The sequence below is a fragment of the Sapajus apella genome, unplaced genomic scaffold, assembly GCF_009761245.1.
Source record: "Sapajus apella isolate SASKATOON/1434 unplaced genomic scaffold, GSC_monkey_1.0 scaffold12, whole genome shotgun sequence".
Classification (NCBI taxonomy): Eukaryota; Metazoa; Chordata; class Mammalia; order Primates; family Cebidae; genus Sapajus; species Sapajus apella.
In genome coordinates this window covers 23,914,119-23,936,701 of record NW_022436952.1, presented here as the reverse complement: position 1 = coordinate 23,936,701, position 22,583 = coordinate 23,914,119, and the positions used below count along the sequence as shown (strand labels likewise).

General features: G+C 49.0%; 1 protein-coding gene across 1 annotated transcript in view; it reads right to left on the bottom strand.

Moving 5' to 3' along the window:
* Positions 1-395: 395 nt before the first annotated feature.
* Positions 396-22,583, bottom strand: part of STX8 (syntaxin 8) — a 314,660-nt gene continuing 292,472 nt past the window's right edge. The window contains exon 8 of the mRNA XM_032280297.1: positions 396-568. Within this exon, the coding sequence (XP_032136188.1) occupies positions 501-568 (68 nt within the window). The 3' untranslated portion in view covers positions 396-500. The remainder of the gene's footprint in view (positions 569-22,583) is intronic.

Below are 22,583 nucleotides of genomic sequence, written 5' to 3'. Positions count from 1 at the left end.
TATTTTTGTGAAGTGGCAGCTGGCTCCACGAGGAGGAGTGCTGAGCCTGGCGGGGTGGCAGTTACACACTCAGACACACCCGTCACCTACCTCCTTCCCCATTACCCGGACACACAGGGCCCTGAATATACACCCATTTCCTACACAGAAACATGGCTTCCGCAAGCACTCCAGACATCAAGGCTTCAAACTGCCTCTTCATCTGGTGTCCCCAGGATGCCCAGAGTACTGCCAGGTGGCCACAATCCACTGGCAGCCATGAAGCAGGGACCTCGAGGGACCCCTGGCTAGCACCAAAATGATCAAAGTCAAAACTCAAAGGGCCACACTGGGCCCGGTGCACTAGGCGGCTCTCCAGAGCTTTGAGTCTTTACGGAAGCAATGCACAAGAATTAGGAGCTTTGGGGGAATTTATTGAGGGCAGGCTTTGAGTACCAAAAGGGTGCTGGGTTTTCATCTGTCGTTGGCAGGTGTCACGGCTGATGGTCTCTTTACCGCCATCAGTTGGTTGGCCAGACTGCGACGACCACAATAGCCACGAGCAGCAATAAAATCACCATGATCATCCCTGAAAAAGAAGAGTAGAAAATACCTCTTTTAATGATTCCTGCCAGAAGAGCTTCACACATTCTGAGTGTCTGCAAAGAGTCAGAGGGATGTAGCTCCCTCTGAGCCTTGTACTCTGAGGCAGAGAGGGGTGGTCAGCAGCCTGGGGCAAGGCTGCTGCCCAGCTCTGGCTTTGCAGGATGGTGAGTGCAGAAGGAGGGGCCTGGTGTGGTCAGGCCTCTCCAGGCTACACTCAGGCCAGGAGGGGGTGCCTGCTATGCCCCTGACTCTAGCATCTGTGCACACCCTGGACCACAGGGGAGGGTAGAAGTAGCTGACAGTAGCCACCCTCACTACCCAATCAGATTATGCATTGATGAAGCACTGATAAAGCAAAGGGCTTAGGAGCTGTATTCTAGAACCCAGTTCTCCTTTCTCCACATGGCTTCACTTTGTCTTCTTGAGTCCAAGATCCTTTTGTCACCCATGTGTAAAAACATTCACGAACAGAGGTGCTCGTTTTAATATATACTTTTTCTGCTAGTAGTTTCTGGTTTCATTTCCCGACATTTCTGGCTGGAGAGCATGGGTCTTCCCAGCCAGCACCACGGTGGGTCCAGCTTTGCCTGCCAGCCCTGCCCTGCCTCCTCCGGGTCGTGCATTTGGATTGACCATGGCCTGTTCCTCCACCTGATGCTGATAAAGTGGGCCCCACAGAACGCAGCCCTCCCTCAAGGCAATGAGCTCACTGTCGCCCATGTTCATTTGCCCAGTAGTTAACAATGAGTGCTTGCCACACGCCAGGTACCAGGGGCGACAAGGTGTAGCATAAGGGAGGTGGGGCGTGCCTAGTGCCAAGTAAGCACTCAAGAAAGGTTTGTTCACTCAAGAGTCCTTGAGCTGCCAAGGCCCCAGGAGGGAGGTGGGGAGCAGAAGAGGAGAGGTCCATGAAAATGCTTCAGAAAGTAACAGGGAGAGCCACATGTGCAGAGTCACATGGTCGCGTGGCCATCAGGACTGCTCAATCCTGCTGTAGTCTGTGGCCTAAGTTTGTCAGCAAAGAAAATATTAAATTTCATTCAGACATTTGTGAAAATAAGAGTGCAATTTGCGGCCGGGTGCAGTGGCTCACATCTGGGTGCAGTGGCCAGGTGCAGTGGCTCACATCTGGGTGCAGTGGCCAGGTGCAGTGGCTCAGCACTTTGGGAGGCTGAGGTGGGTGGATCACAAGGTCAGGAGATTGAGACCATCCTAGCCAACATGGTGAAACCCTGTCTCTACTAAAATACAAACAAACAAACAAAACTAGCCAGGCATGGTGGTGCACGCCTGTAGTCCCAGCTACTTGAGAGGCTGAGGCACGGGAATCACTTGAACCCGAGAGGCGGAGGTTGCAGTGAGCCGAGATCGTTCCACTGTACTCAAGCCTGGTGACAGACAGAGTAAGACTCCATCTCAAAAAAAAGAGGGCAATTTGCTTTTTCTTCCAAGTTCACAGACTTCCTGAATCCCCTCCACAGATCCTCAAAGTTCACTGTGGATCAGGTAGTGTAAATCTTAAGCTCAACCCATGTGGGCACGGCACCACGGTTTTGAATAGTGAGAAGACTTAAAAATGTGTGGCCAGTGGGTGGGCGCAGTGGCTCACACTTGTAATCCCAGCACTTTGGGAGGCCAAGGTGGGCGGATCATCTGAGGTCAGGAGTTCGAGACCAGCCTGGCCGACGTGGTGAAACCCCGTAAAAAATACCAAAAAAAAGTTAGCCTGGTGTGGTGGCGGGCACCTGTAATCTCAGCTACCAGGGAGGCTGAGGCAGGAGAATCACTTGAACCCGGGAGTGTGCAGTAAGCTGAGATTGCACCACTGCACTCCTCCAGCCTGTACAACAACAGCAAAACTCCATCTCATAAAAAGAAGTATGGCAAGCTTCTTTGTCATCTACCTGTGATTGTGGGTGAATTTTTCTAATACGGGCCCTTTCTCTGATGATCCAATCTTTTGAGAGATGCTTCTCTTGGGGACCCAAGATTTCTCTCCCTGTTCCTGTAGGTGAAAACCTCAAGCCTAGTGTACGCTTAAGGCTCCGCCAACTTTGGTTTATGGGCCAAATCTGGCTGTGCTCTGTTTCTGGACAACTCATGAGCTAGCAATAGTTTTTTTTATATTTGTAGAGGGTCGTCTAAAAAATAAAAGAAGGAGATGTGACAACGTCTGTGGTCTGCACAGCCTAAACTATTTATGACCTGGCTTTTTCCAGGGGCTTGCTCGCTCCTGCTCTCCATCACAGTGACCGATAATGACCCAGCTGCAGCAGTTCATCCACTTAGGTGCTGGCTTTCAATGCTCTGTTCATTTCTTTCATCTAGGGATTTCCTTTCTTCCTTGTAAATTCAGCTATGCATTAACATTTGTGGGTGGGTTTATACTATTTTACCTAACATTTCAAGATGCTTGCAGTGAGAAGGTAGGGGTAGGGATTTGTGTGTGTGTGTGTGTCTGTGTGTGTGCGTTTGTGACTATCTTAGTCCATCTTCTTCCCAGAAGCAGAAGAACAAATCTTTTTTTTTTTTTCCTTGAGACAAAGTCTCACTCTAGTCCCACAGGATGGAGTGCAATGGAGTGATGTGGGCTCACTGCAAACTCCATCTCCCGGGTTCAAGCGATTCTCCTGCTTCAGCTTCCTGGGTAACTGGGATTACAGGCACCTGCCACGTGCTTGGCTAATTTTTGCATTTTTAGTAGAGATGCTGTTTCACCATGTTGGCCAGGCTGGTCTTGAACTCCTGACCTCAGGTGATCTGCTCGCCTTGGTCTCCCAAAGTTCTGGGATTACAGGCGTGAGCCACTGCTCCCGGCAGAAGAACAAATCTTTTCACTGATTTCTGCCTCCAGAAACATCTCCAGGTTGACCAAAAGCTCCCCTGGGCAGGAGCATCGCTAGTTCTTGGTTATTCTCGTGCCTGTATGGTGTCTGGTCGAGGACTTGTTCCTGGCTGGGTGAAGGTTTCTGCTGCGCAACATCAGGAGAAGATGATGGGAATGAGGAGGCAGGCACAGGCAGGGGTGGGGTGAGGGGGCAATCCCTGGCACTCCAGGGCCTGGGCTTACCCTAAGTTGAGAGGGAGGGGCTGACAGCTGAGGAGATATGGGAGAGGATGAGAGGGGTTTGAGGAAGAGGTAGTGCTCCTGAGGCTCCAGCAGGATCACAGCTGGGAGGACACGTGGGCCTAGAAGCTCTCTGTGCAGCAAGGCAGGCTCCACACTGAGGCTCTGATGGCCCAGAGCAGAGGCCGGTACAGCGACCATGAATTGTCAAATCGGGGTGATTATGAGAACGTCGGAACAAGTGACAAGAACAGAGAAATCAAGAACAACTGCCAACCCAAATGCCCATCGATGATAGACTGGACAAGGAAAACAACAACAAAACAACAACTGATTGGGAAGAGGAAAGCACACATCTGGTTTTAGCTTCTACACCCCAAGCTTGAAGTCCCAGGGAAGAGGCCTCGAGGCACCGGCAGTCACTACCATTCCTGATTCGGAGCCCTGCGGTGAGGGACCGCCTGGCTTGTGCGTTCCTCGGTCCGGTCCGTGCTCTGTGATGGAGCTACAGCAGGCTTTTCGGAATGTAAAGCACGTCAGGTGACCTCCTTGCTTAAACCCTCCAACAGCTGAAATCAAGATCCAAACTTTACAGACTTGGCCTTGCACAGCCTGGCCCTGCAACCCTGCAGCCGCACTCTGCTTGCTGTGCTCCAGCTACCCTGGGTGTCTCCACTGCCTGCGACAGGCCGATGCAGAAGGCAAGGGCCCTGCCTCCTGGCTTCTACATGTGCTACCCTTTCCATCCAAGAACTCCCCACCCGTGGTCTAGTAAATCCCCCAAACTCAGTGTCGGTGGCACTTTCCAAAGGAACTCTTTGTTGTCCTCCAGTTACCTGTGCCCTCTTTGCCCCCCTAAGTCTCCATGGTAACCCTTTTTAAATTTTTTTTTTTGAGATGGAGTCTTGCTCTGTAGCCCAGGCTTGAGTGCAAAAGGTGTGATCTCGGCTCACTGCAGCTTCTGCCTCCCAAGTTCAAGTGATTCTCCAACCTCAGTCTCCCGAGTATGTGGGACTACAGGTGCCCACCACCACACCTGGCTAACTTTTGTATTTTTAGTAGAGATGGGGTTTCACTATGTTGGCCAGGCTGGTCTCGAACTCCTGACCTCAAGTGATTCACCCTCCTTGGCCTCCCAAAGTGCTGGGAATACAAGTGTGACCCACCGCACCTGCCTTAAATCATTATTTAGGTACTCAGTTACCATCTATCTCTCCTGGGCACATGAACGTCTACAACAGGGACTGTGGTTTCTCATTCACCCCCATATCCCCAGTACTCAGAACAGAGCCTGACACAGGAAAGAGGCACACACACACACGAGTGTGTGTGTGTGTGTGTGTGTGTGTGTGTGTGTGTAAAAATGAATACATGTATTGAATTTTTGCAAGGGATAAGAAGAGACACAGGCGGCACAGAAGGAGTGATCAACAGAGAGGGAGAAGCTGAGAAAACGTGGCAAGAAGGCCAATGAGCAAGAAAATTCAAAAAGCGGTCAATGCCAACCCATAGTACTGCAGAGGGAAGAAGACGGAAGAAAGCTCCTGGGCTGCAGAGACCTTCCCTAGCAGTTTTAGCACACGGTGGGTGGGTCTATTGAACTATTATTATTACAGTGGTGCCTTTAAAGCTGCTAATTTTTCTACCACAGATACTGTGAATTAGACAAATTGTGTCCCAGTAAAGGCATGACGGGGCGCACAGTATCAGCAATGGCCATCTTGGACAGTAAGTTGATAAGATGTGATAAACTGCGTTCTTGTCCAAAAATGAAAAGGGGGATTTCAAGAGTAATGACAAATAAGGCTTTTATATTTTAAACCCTTTCAGAGCAAACAAGAGGAGACTTTCAACAGGCTTAAGTAAACTGGTGTATATTGGGGTCAACTGAGGAGGTCATTTTAAGATGGCTGGTGACAGCGATAAGCAAAGGCCAACTGCTGCCTTTTGGATTCTTTGGGTCAAAGGAAAGGTGTTTATCTACCTTATCACTGCAATCCTTTTTCTTTGAGAAGTTTGACTTTCTTGGAATGTGATCCCAGCTCTGGCACCTTTCTGAATGGAGTGTCTCTCCTCTGAAGGATGTTTCAGAATGAGTAGGCAAGGATCTTTTAGAAGCCAGGGAAAGCTGAGCCACACCGTTCGTGAAATAGTCACACGTGCCCAGTTTGGTGCTAAGTGCTATGGGGATATTGCTTGGCTTAATTCTCCACATTATACCTCTCCATTGTATATATGAGGAAGCTGAGGTTCTGGAAGGTTCACTCTCCTACCTAAGGCCCTCTGGCTGGTAAGAGGTAGAACTCGAATTGGAATCCAGGTGGGTAGGACCCTCTGCCCACACTCTAAGCCTTCTCTGCACCAGTGGAGTCCGTGTGGAGGCATCCTGACCTGAGACAGAGTGTAGGGTCCGTCACGGAGAGAGGCCCAGACTCCCTGGAGCTGAAACACTGGGGTAAAGAGTTTCTTCTCTTTCCATCCTCTTCTTTTTCTTGCTCCCTCCCTCCCTCCTTCCCTTCCTTAGCTTTTTATGATGGAAAATTTTAAACATATACAAAAGCAGACCGAAGGCCATGCAGAACGGGGATGAGCCCAACCGTCAGCATTTTTTTTTTTTTTTTGAGACGGAGTTTTGCTCTTGTTACCCAGGCTGGAGTGCAATGGCGTGATCTCGGCTCACTGCAACCTCCGCCTCCTGGGTTCAAGCAGTTCTCCTGCCTCAGCCTCCTAAGTAGCTGGGATTACAGGCGCGCGCCACCATGCCCAGCTAATTTTTTGTATTTTTAGTAGAGACGGGGTTTCATCATGTTGACCAGGACGGTCTCGATCTCTTGACCTCATGATCCACCCGCCTTGGCCTCCCAAAGTGCTGGGATTACAGGCGTGAGCCACCGCGCCCCAGCCCATCCATCAGCTTTAACAGAGATCCATTCACGGCCAGTCTGGCTTTATGCAAACCCTCACCCGCTCCCTGTGTCTCATGTATTACTTTGAAACGAATTCCAGACAGGTCATCTACAAATATTTCAGTAAATATCACTAAAAGGCACCATTAAAAAAAGACACACACACTCCCCGCGACATAACCACAGAGGGTCTGACGGTTCCTAAAGGTGGAGGCAGGGAAGAGCCGGGGACTCTTCTGATCTAGGAAGGTGGCTCCAGTCTCAAGGACGCAGCAGACCCTCCTGCTGGAGGGTCATGGGAACCCGCATCATACTTGGTCACGTGTGAAAGACAGAACTTAGTATGTCTGCCTCAGAATAGTTCTTAAACCTCATGGGGGTCTACTCATCCATTTCCCCAGCTAAGGAAATGTTTGACATTTCAGAACAAGGAAAGACAGTCGAACTTCTGGGAGGCTGCCAACTTCTTAAACAATGAACGCTCTCTGCCCCCAACGCGAGCACAGAACACCTGGCGCAGCTCCTGACTTCAGGACCGTTTCCTCCGCGTTTCACTCAGCTCCTGCCCTGGGCCCGCTGGCACCTGGAGAGGCAGATTTGCCCTTCCAATCCTCAAGAGTCCCTTTCAGGGGCAGGCAGGGGATGCCAGGGTTACAGGAGTGGAAAAAAATGTCCATTTCCTTTGGTCAGTTTACCAGATGAGTATTACTCAACCACTTACAATATTTACAAGTCCAGCTCATGGCAATTAAAAAAAGATGTAAGAAAACAAACTCCTTTTCAAACTGGGAGAGGATATTAAACACAGTCTCTCAGGAACGGTGTTGTGTTTTCTGAAGATTGTTCATCTGGAGTCATGGTCCCATACTTTTTTCCAGTGAAACACTGGAGACTAGCAAAATATGGAGCTTGTGCTGCCAGCACCCCTGCCACAGTTGGGTGTAGGTCACAGCTCTGTGTCCACTGACATGGAGGAGGAGGGGAAGGAGGGGAAAGAAATCTGGAGGCCGACTTTGTGAGAGAGAGAGAGCAAGAGAGGGCAGATCTCCGTGATGGTCACTTCTGCCCTGTAGCTGCAGGGGAACGTGGCAGGTACACTGATGGGAAAGGAGCAGGGAGGGAGGGGTGATGGACAGATTATCCAGGGGGAGGCTTTTTCTGGTTTTGCTGCAAGGAAAGCTGCCTTAGCTGCTCACTACTGTTGGCTGTCTTGAACTAAAATGCTTATTCTGGCCAGGCGAGGAGGCTCACACCCGTGACCCCAGCACTTTGGGAGGCTGAGGTGGGTGGATCACCTGATGTCAGGAGTTCAAGACCAGCGTGGCCAACTTGGTGAAACCCCATCTCTACTGAAAAATGCAAAAAGTAGCCAGGCTTGGTGACAGGTACCTGTAATCCCAGCTACTCAGGAGGCCGAAGCAGGAGAATTGCTTGAACCCAGGAGGTGGAGGTTGCAGTGAGCCAAGATCGCACCACTGCACTCCAGCCTGGCCAACATGGCAAAAAGTCTAGTCTCTACTAAACAATGCAAAAATTAGCTGGGTGTGGTGGCAGGCACTTGTAATCCCAGCTTCTTTGGAGTCTGAGGCTGGAGAATCGCTGGAACCCAGGAAGCGGAGGTTGCAGTGAGCTAAGATCACGCCACTGAAATCGTGCCACTGTGCTCCAGTCTCAGTGACAAAGCAATATTTCATCTCAAAACAAAAAACAACAAAAAAAAAACATCGAAATGCGTATTTTTTGTTTGCCTCACCTTTCACACCAGAAGAGTTAGGCCAACTGGCAACTCCCATGTCACTGATAACCTCTAAAGATGAATAGAAGACACTTAGGGACGATTCCTGTAGTTTGGTGGTTGTTTTTTTTTTTTTTTTTTTTTTTTTTTTTTTTTTTTCGCAGTTGTGCCTGTCAATAGAGGTGACATTTGCTTATGTATTAACCAGTTGATTCTCACTGATCAAACAGACTTTTCACAGCAGACTCCTGAGCTGAGGTGGGGAATAAGCAGGAGAAGAGACAAAACTGGAATATTTATCTTCAAAAGTTCATGTAAATGTTCCCTTTAATCCCATGACTGGGCAAATACACTAAGAAAAGAGTAGACACCGTGCAGAGAAGGTGAACATATTTACATTCTGATTTCCAGAATGAGCGGCTGGAGGATGGCAGCTATGTTTGAGGTCTCTGCCCAGACCTGCCCACTCCAGGGCTGTGAGTGCTCTGCTGGGGGGCCCAGGGTGTGGCACTAGCAGCCTTCCTGAAGCTGCTGCTCAGCTGCGCTCAGGGAAACCAGGCACTGGGGGTGTGGAGGGGAGAACCTACCTGCTTCTGATCTCACACCTCTTGAATCTATCTTACCCCACAGTTCTACATTTGAATTTCCCCTGAATAACGCTTCCATTAAAACACTGGGCAAAAGTCTTCTCTGGTTTTCTGAGTTTGTTTTGTTCTTAGCCTGGCATCCAACTCATCCCTGCAAGTTTTCCTCTCTCTGTTTCGTGGGTTCACCTTCCTCTGCAGCTCCAGGGGGTTGCCTCTGACTCATCACTGGAGTCTCTGCCCGCTCCCCTCTGAGTGCAGCCTCAGCCCATTTTCCGCCCACCCCAGGGCAGGGCTGAGGCCTTGACTGCTTGTCCTCAATATTTCCTATCCTCCATGAAGACTGCTTAGCCCATACACAGCCAGCCTGCCCTGGAATCCAAGGCCATCTGCAGCAAGGCCATTGCTCTTAAATGACTGTCTTCCACCTTTTAGGATCTTTTAAATTTATTTTTATTATTTTATTTTATTTTTATTTTTTGAGACAGAGTCTCCCTTCTGTTGCGCGGCTGGAGTGCAGTGGCATGATCTCAGCTCATTGCAACATCTGCCTCCTCCTAGGTTCAAGTGATTCTCCTGCCTCAGCCTCCCAACTAGCTGAGATTACAGGCACCCACCACCACGTCCAGCTAATTCTTGTATTTTTAGTAGAGACAGGTCTTCACCATGTTGGCCAGGCTGGTCTCCAACCCCTGACTTCAGGTGATCTGCCGATCTCAGCCTCCCAAGGTGCCGGGATTACAGGCATGAGCCACCGCACCCGACCAGGTTCTTTTATTAGTAATACTTCCTTCTTAAGCCATAGAATCTCCAAAATCAGAGATCAATGCAGTCTGATTCGGTGGAAGGGGCACCGATTTTACAGTCAGGAAGACCTGACTTCTAATCTGCCACTGGTGACCTATGACACATTGGGAAAGGAAGAATTCTCTGGAGCTCGGTTCTACCATCTTTGAAACAAGACTGGAAAATCCTGACTGACTTCACAGGCTTGCTGTGCAGGTTTGGGAAGATATAGTACATGAGATTTCTAGAACATAGTTGGCACTCAGTAAACAGTAACTCTCCCGACAATAATTATTGTTCCTCATGGAGACCCTGCCTGAAACGGGTGCCCAGTAGTGGCAGGTGCTCCATCAATGTCCCACAACAGAGCTGGTCTCACAGAAATCAAATGTCACTCTCTCGAAAAGAAGGAAGAGTCACAAAAACAAGAGGAACACCTGGGTGGCATTTAGTGTAGAAACAGAGGGAGCAATTCTCGCTGAGGCCCGGCGGTGATGCGGGCATCCGGGAAAGATTGGAAGTTCAGGGTGGAATGTCTGGCAGCCTCCGTGTCCGTTATTGGCTACAGGAAGGGCAGCTGTGCTGGGCAGGACACGGGCAGCGGTCAGCAGGCAGGCAGAGCACAGCCAAGTGGACACCAGGTGAGGGGAGCTGTGAAAGGCCTAGAAGTGAAAGCCTGTGAGGAAGTGGAGGAGGTCAGAGCCGGGGAGGGTGGGTCACAGGACAGGGTCACAGGCAGGAAGAGGAGAAGGTTAAAGCAAACCACAAGGGGCACCTGGCTTTATAACACGTTCAGCAATGCGGAGAAGGGGCGGAGAGGAACCCAGGGGCAGGGGAGCTGGGCATCTGGGCATGCTGCATAAGTAACAATAATGACAATGAAAATAATAGCTGTAGTGGCCGGGCGCGGTGGCTCACGCCTGTAATCCCAGCACTTTGGGAGGCCAAGGAGGGCAGATCACGAGGTCAAGAGATCAAGACCATCCTGGCCAACACAGTGAAACCCCGTCTCTACTAAAAATACAAAAACTAGCTAGGTGTGGTGGTATACACCTGTAGTCCCAGCTACTCAGGAGGCTGAGGCAGGAGAATCAATTGAACCCGGGAGGTGGAGGTTGCAGTGAGCTGAGATTGCTCCACTGCACTCCAGCCTGGGCTACAGAGTGAGATTCCATCAATCAATCAATCAGTATATAAGTAAATAAATAAATAAAAGTTGTAGTGGCCAGACACGGTGGTTGATGCCTGCAATCCCAGCACTTTGGGAGGCCAAGGCAGGTGGATCTCTTGAGCACAAGAGTTCAAGACTAGCCTGGGCAGCATGGTGGAACCCTATCTCTAATTTAAATTTAAAAAAAGAGAAAAATAGTAATGTTAATAGTAGTAGTGTAACAAGAACAGAAGTCGAGAATAAAGCCTAGGCAACAATGCGAGCTCTCACCTCTACAAAAAATATTTTTTTTTTTTTTTTTTTTTTTTTTTTTTTTTTGAGACTGAGTTTCGCTCTTGTTACCCAGGCTGGAGTGCAATGGCGCGATCTCGGCTTACCGCAACCTCCGCCTCCTGGGTTCAGGCAATTCTCCTGCCTCAGCCTCCTGAGTAGCTGGGATTACAGGCACGCGCCACCATGCCCAGCCAATTTTTTGTAGTTTTTAGTAGAGACGGGGTTTCACCGTGTTGACCAGGATGGTCTCGATCTCTTGACCTCGTGATCCACCCGCCTCGGCCTCCCAAAGTGCTGGGATTACAGGCGTGAGCCACCGCGCCCGGCCCAAAAAATATTTTAAAATTAGCTGGCTGTGATGATGCATGGTTATAATCCCAGCTACTCAGAGGCTGAGGTGGGGAGGATTGCTGGAGCCCAGGAGTTCAAGGCTGCAGTGAGCTCTGATTGCACCACTGCACTTCAGCCTGAGTGACAGAGTGAGATCCTGTCTCTTAAAAGTCAAGAAGGCCGGGCATGGTGGCTCATGCCTGTAATCCTAGAACTTTGGGAGGTTGAGACAGGTAGATCATCTGAGGTCAGGAGTTTTGAGATCAGCCTGGCCAACATCGTGAAACCATGTCACTACTAAAAATACAAAAATTAGCCAGGCATGGTGGTGTGTGCCTGTAGTCTCAGCAACTCGGGAGGCTGAGGCAGGAGAATCGCTTGAACCCAGGAGGTGGAGGTTGCAGTGAGCTGAGCTCCCACCACTGCACTCCAGTCTGGGCGACAAAGTGAGACTGTCTTAAAAAAAAATAATAAATAAAAGAAAAGTCTAGATTAATATACTGTTATGCCATTAGGTACATGCGCTCAGAAAGTTTTCAGGACTCAAGTCCCATATTATTTTCACCATCAGACAATGAGCCTAGCAGGGCAACAATTTCCCCCAATCTATAAATAAGAAAATAGGGACTCTAAAGTTAAGCAGGGTGAAAAGAAGAGCTGAGATCCCTAAGGCTTGACCATCCCACACTCCCTCCAGAGTGCCCAGGAAGGCAGAGGCAGGTGACCCGACTGGCGCTGGGTGAATGGCCATGTTCTCCGGGAAGGACCATCAGGGAGCTCGGCCTGACTCAGTGAGCTGGGAGGTCGGGATGGGAGGAGGCGACCTGGGTGGGCCTTGGACGTCCTGCAGGATGAAGGTAGCGAGCCACAGACTGTGACATGTGCCTGTGACTCCTCAACGAAACAGGTTACTGGGCAAAACAATCAGCCCCCAAATAGAATCTTAGCTGGATCTTAGTTTTGTGTCATGCTGACTGAATGTAACAGTCTGAGTCTTTAGACAAGATTGCAGTTGAGGAATACAGGACAGCGGGCTGAGAAAGGGCCTGCAGGGTCCAGCCCGAGCTTTCTGGCTTCTGGAAGCAAGTTACCCAACACCTCTGCTTTCAGGCTTCCTCAGGGACCACGTGGGACAATGCACACATTTCCTAAAGCTGCGGGCGGATGGCAGGATATAGCAGCCCAGGGCCTGGTACACAGCCAGTGCTGGCTAAACATGGGCTGGCTAAATTCTTCTGAAAAGTACCAGCTTTCTGAGGGTCAGAACTGTGGTCTTTTAGGCTGTGTGTAGTGGCTCACGTCTATAATCCCAGCACTTTGGGAGGCTGAGGTGGGTGGATCACCTGAGGTCAGGATTTTGAGACCAGCCTAACATGGTGAAACCCCATCTCTACTAAAAATACAAAAATTAGCCAGGCGTGGTTGTGTGAGCCTGTAATCCCAGCTACTCTGGAGGATGAGGCAGGAAAATCACTTGAACCAGGGAGGCGGAGGGTGCAGTGAGCCGAGATCATACCACTGCACTCTAGCCTGGGCAACAGAGTGAGACTCCCTCTCTAAAAAAAAAAAAAAAAGATCTGTGGTCTTTTGTGGGGTGGCTCTTTGGAGCAGCCAGGCCAGTGCCCCTCATGTGCCTGGGTGGGTTTGTGCTGAGGCGACACCGGGAAGAGAGAGGCACCCTCCTCACCCTGGCAACTCAGTCCTTTCCTCGGAAGGCCAAGCCCCCACCTGGAGAGAATTCGGCCCCAGCCCGAGCTGGTGCCCAGCACCATGCTGACTAGGCACTGCTCTGCAGGAACACAGAAATATGGAAAGAATCAGCTGGAAAGAAGGCAGCAACTGTCGGAAAAGAGAACAGTGTGAAGAAAGACATCTGGGGGCCAGAGGGAGCAAGAGAATCAGGGGAATGTGACTTGGAAGGGGTGGGGGTTGAGATGAAGGGAAAAAGGGCTGGCCTAGAAACAGGAAATTAAAAGGAATTAAGACTGCAGGTCATGGGGCCGACGAGCTGGATGGCAGCCGAGTGAAAGGCAGGTCCCTGGGATCTGGGGTCTAGGATCCAGGCATGAGCACCTGGCGGGGTGTCAGGTGGCCGTGCAGCAGCAGTCACAGCCACAGGGCTCTGGTGAGGCTGCTACTTGGTCAATGGAGACTTCGCGTGAGAGCCCACGGCCCAGCCAAGGAGAGTCAGGTCAGACTGGCTGGTGAAGCTGTCCCAGTGCTGAATAGCAGCACTGCCCCAGTAAGATTTACCCAAGACACTTAGGCTTACCCATACTAGAACCGGACTGAACAGGTAACTGTTAAGTAACTGCTGTGTGTCAGGCACAATTGACGCAAAGATACACACCTGGTTCTTCACAGGTCTGTGGGTCTGATGAGAGATGCAGAAAACCAACCCCATCTGTACCCACGCCCAACACAAACACGGAACTCTGCAGATGACAGCCGCTCCTTAGAGGGAGTGTGTCAAAACTCTGCCATTATTGTCGCTTCCTGCACAGAAAGTGCTGAATAGTTTCTAGGTTCCATCTGTGTTTTTAAGGTGTTATTCATTTCCCTTCCCTGAAATTTGCTCAGCTCTACAATCGCCAGAAGTCAAGGGCAGAATTCAATTGTAAACAGGTAATCCTTCCTATCAGCCACCAAGAGCAGCAGATTAGGAGTTGTCAAGCCAATAATTTAATGCCAATTCTCTGGCACGTCAATATTTGCTAAGAAATATCCCTTCATTGTGCTGTGTGTTACCCCTGGGAATGTGAATCTGTCTGGAGTCTGGCAGAAATTCAAGTGTCTTTGAAAAGACAGTCAGGAACTCTGTTACGGATATCTTGTTTTGACAATTCCCTCTTGGCTGTCAGAAGATTCCTGCGAGGTTCCAGTCAGGCTATGGATTCAGCATTACAAACCCCTCCATTTGCCTTATTTAGATACTTTACCTGGCACCACTTAGGGACAGCTGGCAGGGCGACACCAGAGCACCACTACCAAAGTTTTACAAAGGCAGGGCAGAGGGACATCGCCGCTACAATCAGCTTTGTCAATACATCAAATGCTTATCTGATTTGTTAAAAAATCATGCCGGGTGCAGTGGCTCACGCCTGTAATCCTAGCACTTTGGGAGGCTGAGCCAAGTGGACTGCCTGAATTCAGGAGTTCGAGACCAGCCTGGCCAACACAGTGAAAGCTTGTCTCTACTAAAATACAAAAAATTAGTTGGGCGTGGCAGTGTGCGCCTGTAATCCTAGCTACTCAGGAGGCTGAGGCAGGAGAATTGCTAGAACCTGGGAGGTAGAGGTTGCAGTGAACTGAGATCTCGCCACTGCACTCCAGCCTGGGTGAAAGAGTGAAACCCTGTCTCTTAAAAAAAAAAAGGAAATCATTTGACCAAGATGCAAAGACTATGGGGTAGATCTGCATTGGGTTCCTGAGTTCCATGCCTCAAAACAACATATTTCTGGAGTGGCCCAATAGTGTGTCTGTTCAACTTAACCCTGCCTCCATATACACAGCTGATGTGATGGACCTCAGGTGAGGCCAACCAGGTACTCTTCTCCACCAATTTTGGGTTTTGACCTGAGCACAGCTGGGGCTCAGTCACAGGAATGGTAACACTCGAGGGGTGGGCCACGAACTTGGCCTGGAAGGTCGCAGGCCCAGCCTTTGCTCAGACTTGTCCTTAGACTCGGTTGGCTCCATCATCCCTTGGGTTCCCACAAATACCTCAACATCACTCAAATAAAGGACATGTTTTTTAACCTAAACGGGTCAAAGTCATTTCTGCTTATTTGCAACCAAGACCTTTTGGCAGAGAGATCAGCAAAAATCACTATTTGTGTCTAGTTAATTGGAAAACCATAAGCATGACCTTAGCATGCTTTTGCTTTACTACTTTAGTCTTGAAAGAGCAGTCCCAAGAAGTTGCCCCTGAGGACACCCGGTCTGGGTTCCAACTTTTTACTCTGAAGAAGCTAAAGTCCCCACAGAAATACCTGTTGACTGCACTCCAGCCTGGGCAACCAGAGGAAGATCCTGTCTCTAAAAAATAAGTAAATAAGGAAAATACGGAATTCTAATATAAGAAGTATCTCATGACTTGCTTTCATTTAACTAATGGTCTTAAATATCTTTCATACAGACCTACCTTCAATCTTTTTAGTGGCTGCAGACTACTTGTTCAGAAGATACCCTGGTACTAGACTTTGAGGCTATTTCAAAATTTTTGCTGTAAAAAGAAATGCTGCAGAAAACATCTTTGAACATAAACCTTTGTGTATGTGTACATGAATTTCTGGAGGATAGATTTCTATATATGGAATCCTGGGACAAAGAGTATGTGCATTTTTAATTTTGATAGTCTCGCTGATTGTATTTTCCAGCAACGATCTCTCCCAATCCACATACTCTTCATAGAATGTGACTTTGACATTCCTCTTATCAGGAGGTAGGATCTGAGTCCTCTCCCAGTGAACCTGATAAGCCCTTGGTGACTACCGCACCAATACAGTATGGCAGCAGTGACACTCTGTGACTTTCAACGCGAGGTCATAAAGATGACACACCCTTCCACCTTGCTTGTTCAGCACAGCCACCATGTGAGTGTGCTGCCACGTTACAAGGCAGCCCAAATTAGTCCAAATGGAGAGACCACATGAGATCATAAGAAGAGAGAGTCAAGAGATGCCGAGCCAGCCCCACGGGGTCCCAGCTTCACCATTATACTGACTATATTACAACTCCATGAAAATCCTGAGGCAGAGCCAGCCAGCCGAGCCCTTTTCAAATTCCTAACCCACAGAATTGTGCAGTGCAGCAAAACAATTGTTTTACATTGCCAAATTTTGGGGTGATCTTTTATTTATTTATTTACTAGACAGAGTCTCACTCTGTTGCCCTGGCTGGAGTGCAGTGGCGCAATCTTGGCTCTCTGCAACCTCTGCCTCCCAGGTTCAAGCGATTCTCCTGCCTCAGCCTCCCGAGTACTGGAATTACAGGTGTGAGCCACCACGCTGGCTAATTTTTAGATTTTTTTAAGAGATGAGGTTTCATTATGTTGGTCAGGCTGGTCTTGAACTCCTGACCTGATGATCCACACGCCTCAGGCTCCCAAAGTGCTGGGATTACAAGCATGAGCCACTGCACCCGGCCAATCTTTTACTTTTTTTGAGACAGGGTCTTACTCTGTCGCCCAGGCTGGAGTGCAATGGCATGGTCACTGCTCACTGTAGCCTCCACCTCCAGAGCTCAAGTTATCCTTCCACCTCAGCCTCCTAAGTAGCTGAGACCACAGGTGCATACCACCATACTTGGCAAAGTTTTAAATTTTTTGTAGAGAGGGGGTCTCCCTGTGTTCCCAGGGCTCCTCTCAAACTCCTGGGCTCAAACAATCCTTCCTCCTCATCCTCCCAAAGTGCTGGGATAACAGGCATGAGCCATTGCACCCAGCCTGATTTTTTGAACACAGCAATAGATAACCAGGATGGACAGGTTCTGCCAAATTGCAAACAACAATTCTCAGCAGCAATATAAGAGCAAGAAGGCTAATTCTCTTCTGAGCATGTCTAGTGAACTAGTATGCTTCACATGGTTCTAAATTTTAAACTAGAAACAATATATAAAACAATATGCATACATGTAGTCATTTTGGAAAATAAAGAAGATGAAAAAAGAAAGGCCAGGTGCGGTGGCTCGTGCCTGTAATCCCAGCACTTTGGGAGGCTGTGGTGGGAGGATCGCTTGGGCCCAGGAGTTTGAGACCAGCCTGGGCTACATAGGGAGACCTCGTCTCTACAAAAAATAAGAATAAAATTAGCTAGGTGTGGTGGCACACACCTGTGGTCCCACGTACTCAGGAGGCTGAGGTGGGAGGATCGCTTGAGCTCAGGAGGTGGAGGCTACAGTGAGCCATGATTGTGCCACTGCACTCCAGCCTGGATGAGAGGGCAAGACCCTGTCTGAAAAAGAAAAAAAAAAAAAAAAAAAAAAAAGTTGTCATCTTCCCAAATTCCTAACTCTTTTCTTTCACAGTCACATACCCTATTATTTTACAAGCAATCTTTGATTAATACTGTTAATACTATTGTCCTAAAGAGTCAAAGTGAATACGAGATGGGCTCCAGTTCTGGGTTGAGAGGTATCTGGGGTTCAGATCAGGGCAGGGGAGCTCACCCTCTTGAAACAAAGCGAACACACTCTGGATGGGGCATGCTAGTTGGATAGAGCCTTCCCACTGGGGATCCCTCCTTCCCTGAGCACACTGCTTATGGGCCCACTGGGGGCCTGGTTCAGGCAGGTCCAGGGGAAATGCATGTACATTGCCTCTGCTACCACGGTGCTTCTAACAAGAGCCACGCCCAGCACCATGACTGACATTAGGCAAGGTCTATCCACTTTGTATACATTATATACATTATACATTGAGCAGCTCAGTACATGGTTACTGAAATGAAACAGAAGGTCCTCACTCCTGATTTGCTTGGGAAAGAAGAAATCACACTGGTATCCTCTGTGTCTTGCATCTCTGTTGTGGCTTTTGATTGAACAAATGTTGACCAAGCACTTACCGGATACTGTTCTAGGCACCGGGGCTACAGCAATGAACCAAATAGACAAAAAGTTCTGCCCTCACTGAATTAAGGCCAGGCACGGTGGCTCACACCTGTAATCCCAACACTTTGGGAGGCCGAGGCAGGCAGATTATGAGGTCAAGAATTCAAGACCAGCCTGACCAATACGGTGAAAGCCCATCTCTACTAAAATTCAAAAATTAGCCAGGTGTGGTGGTGTGTGACTGTAATCCCAGCTACTCAGGAGGCTGAGGCACGAGAATCACTTGAACCCGGGAGGCAGAGGTTGTAGTGAGCTGAGATGGCGCCACTGCACTGCAACCTGGGCAACAGAGCAAGACTCCATCTCAAAAAAAAAAAAAAAAAAAAAGATTTACTCAAATTGACGTCCTAGTGTGTGTTTGTTGGGGGCGTTGGCGGGGGGCTCCAGTGTGTGAAGACAAACAAAAACCCAGATCAGAAACTAATATAGTAGACTAGAAGGTGGTAAGTGTTACAAAATCCAGCTCCCCTTGCCTACTGCCCATCATGCAGGGTGGCTGAAAGGCACACACCCTCTTTCCCTCGAGTTCTAGGGGTACAGGGGAGGGAGTGCTGATACGGTCCAGAAACCAGACATCCTAGAGTGGGATTTGGAAACACTGCGGGTAAGACTAGGGTGCCTTCCTACACGGCATCAGGAAACTGCCATACCTAAACATTAATAAGATGTAGGCTTAGAAATAACACATTACGAAAGTTTGTTGGAATGAAGGGTGATGTAATGACAACTGGAAACAGAGAGGGGTGTTATTATGGAGTGTAGAAAAAGGAGAGTTGGAGAGGAAGAAGTTGGCATTGGGTGCCAGCACTTTCCAGAAGAGGGGGTGCCCTGGCCAGCGAATTGGAGCCTGCTTGGTCTGTGAGGACATGGGGTGCTTTCTGAGGTGAGAAGCAGTAAGCCACTTCCTGGACAGCAGCTCTCCCTCAGATGGCCCTTCTGGACGGTTCTATGCCCAAATGAACAGCGTGCTTCTGAAACTGATGGTGCTTGCCTTTATTAGCAGCCGTTTCACTTCAGCGCAGTGCTGGCTTATAGCTGCAAAGGGCTAGCCACCAGCTGGTGGCTGAAATCGAGAGGAAGCCAGGTCATGGTGTAGAAATAGGCTGAAATAGTAGGCACACGATGTCACCAAGAGTGTAGAAGAATTCGGGTAAATGCATTTCCAGTGAGGAAGGATCACTAGTGTCACTCCTGGTGCTGTGCTCTGGGTGGAGAGCCACTCTGTCACCCAGGAGGCCACTTTGGCCCCCACCTCATCTCCACATTCCTTTCGCCTCCAAGGTGACATGGACTATATATAACCAAGGGCCATGGTGGGGAGGGCAGAAGAAAGATGACTGTTGAGGGCTGTGGGAGAAAAGAAAAATAAGGGCTGGCAAGAGCGCGGCCAGACATGGGCCTTTCACTTAGAGCTGGGTCTTTTCCCAAGTAATCAGAACATTTGTCATAATTATTCAGTGTGGCTCTGAAGCCTGACCCCTTTGTCGAGGCAGAAAAATGGGCCCTCCTCTGTTCACAAGGTCATCTCTGCTTTTAAGTGGCCAACATTCAGCCGTCTTAGGCTCCCTGACCCACTAACTTCCAGCCCTGTGTGTCACTTCCCATGTGTGCGGCAAAATGAGAGAGGGCACAAAAGGGTGAATGCATGCATGAGTACAGGGTTTCCCTCTTTGGAAGCTGTATGGCGCAACAGCTGAACCACCATAGGCTGAACGGGCAGACTGCACGTGTTCAAATCATGGCGCTGTCATTCGAGTAAGGGAGCCAATTCTCTATGGTGAAAATTGGGAGAATAAATAATGACCCTCTGCTCTCAGAGCTGTCACGGACAAAAAGAGAAAATGCTGAGTGCTGAGAGTACTACCAGGCTCATGGTACCTTTTCAACGAAGACTAGCTACTAGTCTCACCTGCTGGGAATTGTTCTTTCTACCAGCGTGGCATTCCCAATCTCTAATCTTTGGAGAGAAGATGCTGTGACCCTTCCCCATTGTGTGATGGCCTTCAGTGTCCAATGCTACCCATATCCTCCCTGCTGTGGGACATCACAGCACCAGTGGGACCTTGGAGCTGAACACAGCAGGCCCCACCGTCAGGCATGACTACTCTCAGTGCAATCAAACATGGCTTCCAGGCTCCTCTTGAAAATCTTCTCTACCTCACTCTACAGACTTGATCATGAAAACAGACTTTGAGATTTATGTACTCACAAAATTCTCCAACAGTCTGTAAACCTATATATATATAAATGCTTACATTGTCCAGGCGCAGTGGCTCATGCCTGCATTCCCAGCACTTTGGGAGGCAGAGGCAGGTGGATCATCTGAAGTCAAGGAGGTCAAGACCAGCCTGGCCAACATGGTTAAACCCTGTTTCTACTAAAAATGCAAAAAATTAGCTGGGTGTGGTGGTGGTCGCCTGTAATCTCAGCTACTTGGGAGGCTGAGGCAGGAGAATTGCTTGAACCCAGGAGGCAGGGGTTACAGAGAGCTGAGATTGCACCATTGCACTCCAGTCTGGGCAACAAGAGCAAAACTGTCTCAAAAAAAAAAAAAAAAGAAGCTTAAATTAAGAGCATTTCAATAAAAGACCATTCAGATTTGTTCTCACAGAAAGGATGTGTGTCTTCTACCCAGAGCCTCCCATATGCTCTTCTCTCTAGGCCTTGGAACCTTAATTTAAGGATATTGCTGCTGTGAGATGCTTAATGGCAAAAGTAGGGTGCAACCGACCCAGCACACTGGTCAACTGCTAACATCTCACCAGCGGCAGCATGAGAGCCTCAGAGTCGTGAGCCCTGTGGGCACCACGAAGATTGGTGGAGTAAGGACAACAACAGTAAAAAGAGATTTTGAAGTTGCTCTACCCTGGATCATGGAAAAGGGGCCTCTTATCAAAAGTGGCATCAGGGCTTAGAGTTCAATCTAGGAAACACACAGGAGCAACAGGGGCAGTCAGGCTGCAGATCTCTGACACCGAGCACGTGGTATGAATTCAGGCATATTCACGCTCTGCAGTGTAGGAGCCTGTCCTTCCTCATGGAGGACGAGGCTGCAGTGACGTCCCCCCATTCAGTACTATCCTCAAACAATTCTCCACCCTAAAGACATCCTCCTGTGAACAGCAGATTACCTTAGGATCCCTAAAACTGGTCCTTCCCATAGAGAGGCTGCCATTTTCAGAGTTGGTCATTAGTGTGGCAGCAAGCAGATGGCATTCCTAAGTGAAAACCAGAGCCAGAACTGATGTCCTCCAACCCCTATTCAGTTCTGAGACACAGACCTGCTGGCAATGTGGACAGACTCAACAATGCTACCACTGAGCCTACTGAAAACAAGTGGACAAGATCCCAACCCATCAATGCTAGAACATGGCTGGCGTAAAAGCTGTCGTGCATGGATTCTATCAGCAAGAAGGATCAATAGAAGTATTTGAGGCAGCCGGGCATGGTGGCTCATGCCTGTAATTCCAACACTTTGGGAGGCTGAGGCGGGAAGATCACGAGGTCAGGAGTTCAAGACCAGACTGGCCAACATGGTGAAACCCTGTCTCTACTAAAAAATACAAAAATTAGCTTGGCATGGTGACTCGTGCCTGTAATCCCAGCTACTTGGATGGCTGAGGTGGGGGGATTGCTTGAACCGGGACCTGGGAAGCAGAGGTTGCAGTGAGCTGAGATCACCTCACTGCACTCCAGCCTGGGCTACAGAGCGAGACTACATCTCAGGAAAAAAAAGAATTATTTGAGGCTAGGCTGGGCATGGTGGCTCATGCCTGTAATCCCAGCACTTTGGGAAGCTGGGGGGTGGTCACGAGGTCAGGAGATTGAGACCATCCTGGCTAACATGGTGAAACCCCGTCCTTACTAAAATTACAAAAAATTAGCCAGGCATGGTGGTGCGCATCTGTAGTCCTAGCAACTCGAAAGGCTGAGGCAGGAGAATTGCTTGAATCTGGAAGGTGGAGATTGCAGTGAGTGGAGATCACGCCACTGCACTCCAGCCTGGTGAAAGAGCAAGACTCCACCTCAAAAAAAAAAAAAAAAAAAAAAAAAAATTGAGGCCCAAAGAGTTACTGTGGCGGAGCAGAAAGACTGAAAAATGGCTGCATCTGGAGCATCACTTCTGAGGTTAAGGCAACTGAGGTACAAGTCCTTCTCCTCTCCTTTTCCCTTAAGGCGCTCTAGTGTAAGGGCTTAAACAGACCCTCAAACACAGTCCTGGAAAGAGGCAGATTGATGGCCACAGCTGAGTGTCAGAGGTTATACAGCATATTCGAGCCCATACCAGGGATGTGTCTCTCACATACCATGCAAAGAACACAAAATACGTGCCCTTCCAATGTTTGCTGTTAGTGCAAATAAGAAGAGGTGTTTGAGGATAATGTTGAAATGATGTCATCACCTTCTGCTTATCCACTCTTCTGGAAAAAAGTAGGACAGACAACCCAAAAGGTCAGATTTGGCTTTGCAATATTTGCTGGCTTATATTAAACACGGTCTGTCAGAGATTTCAAAAGTCATTTCAAAGCAACATTAA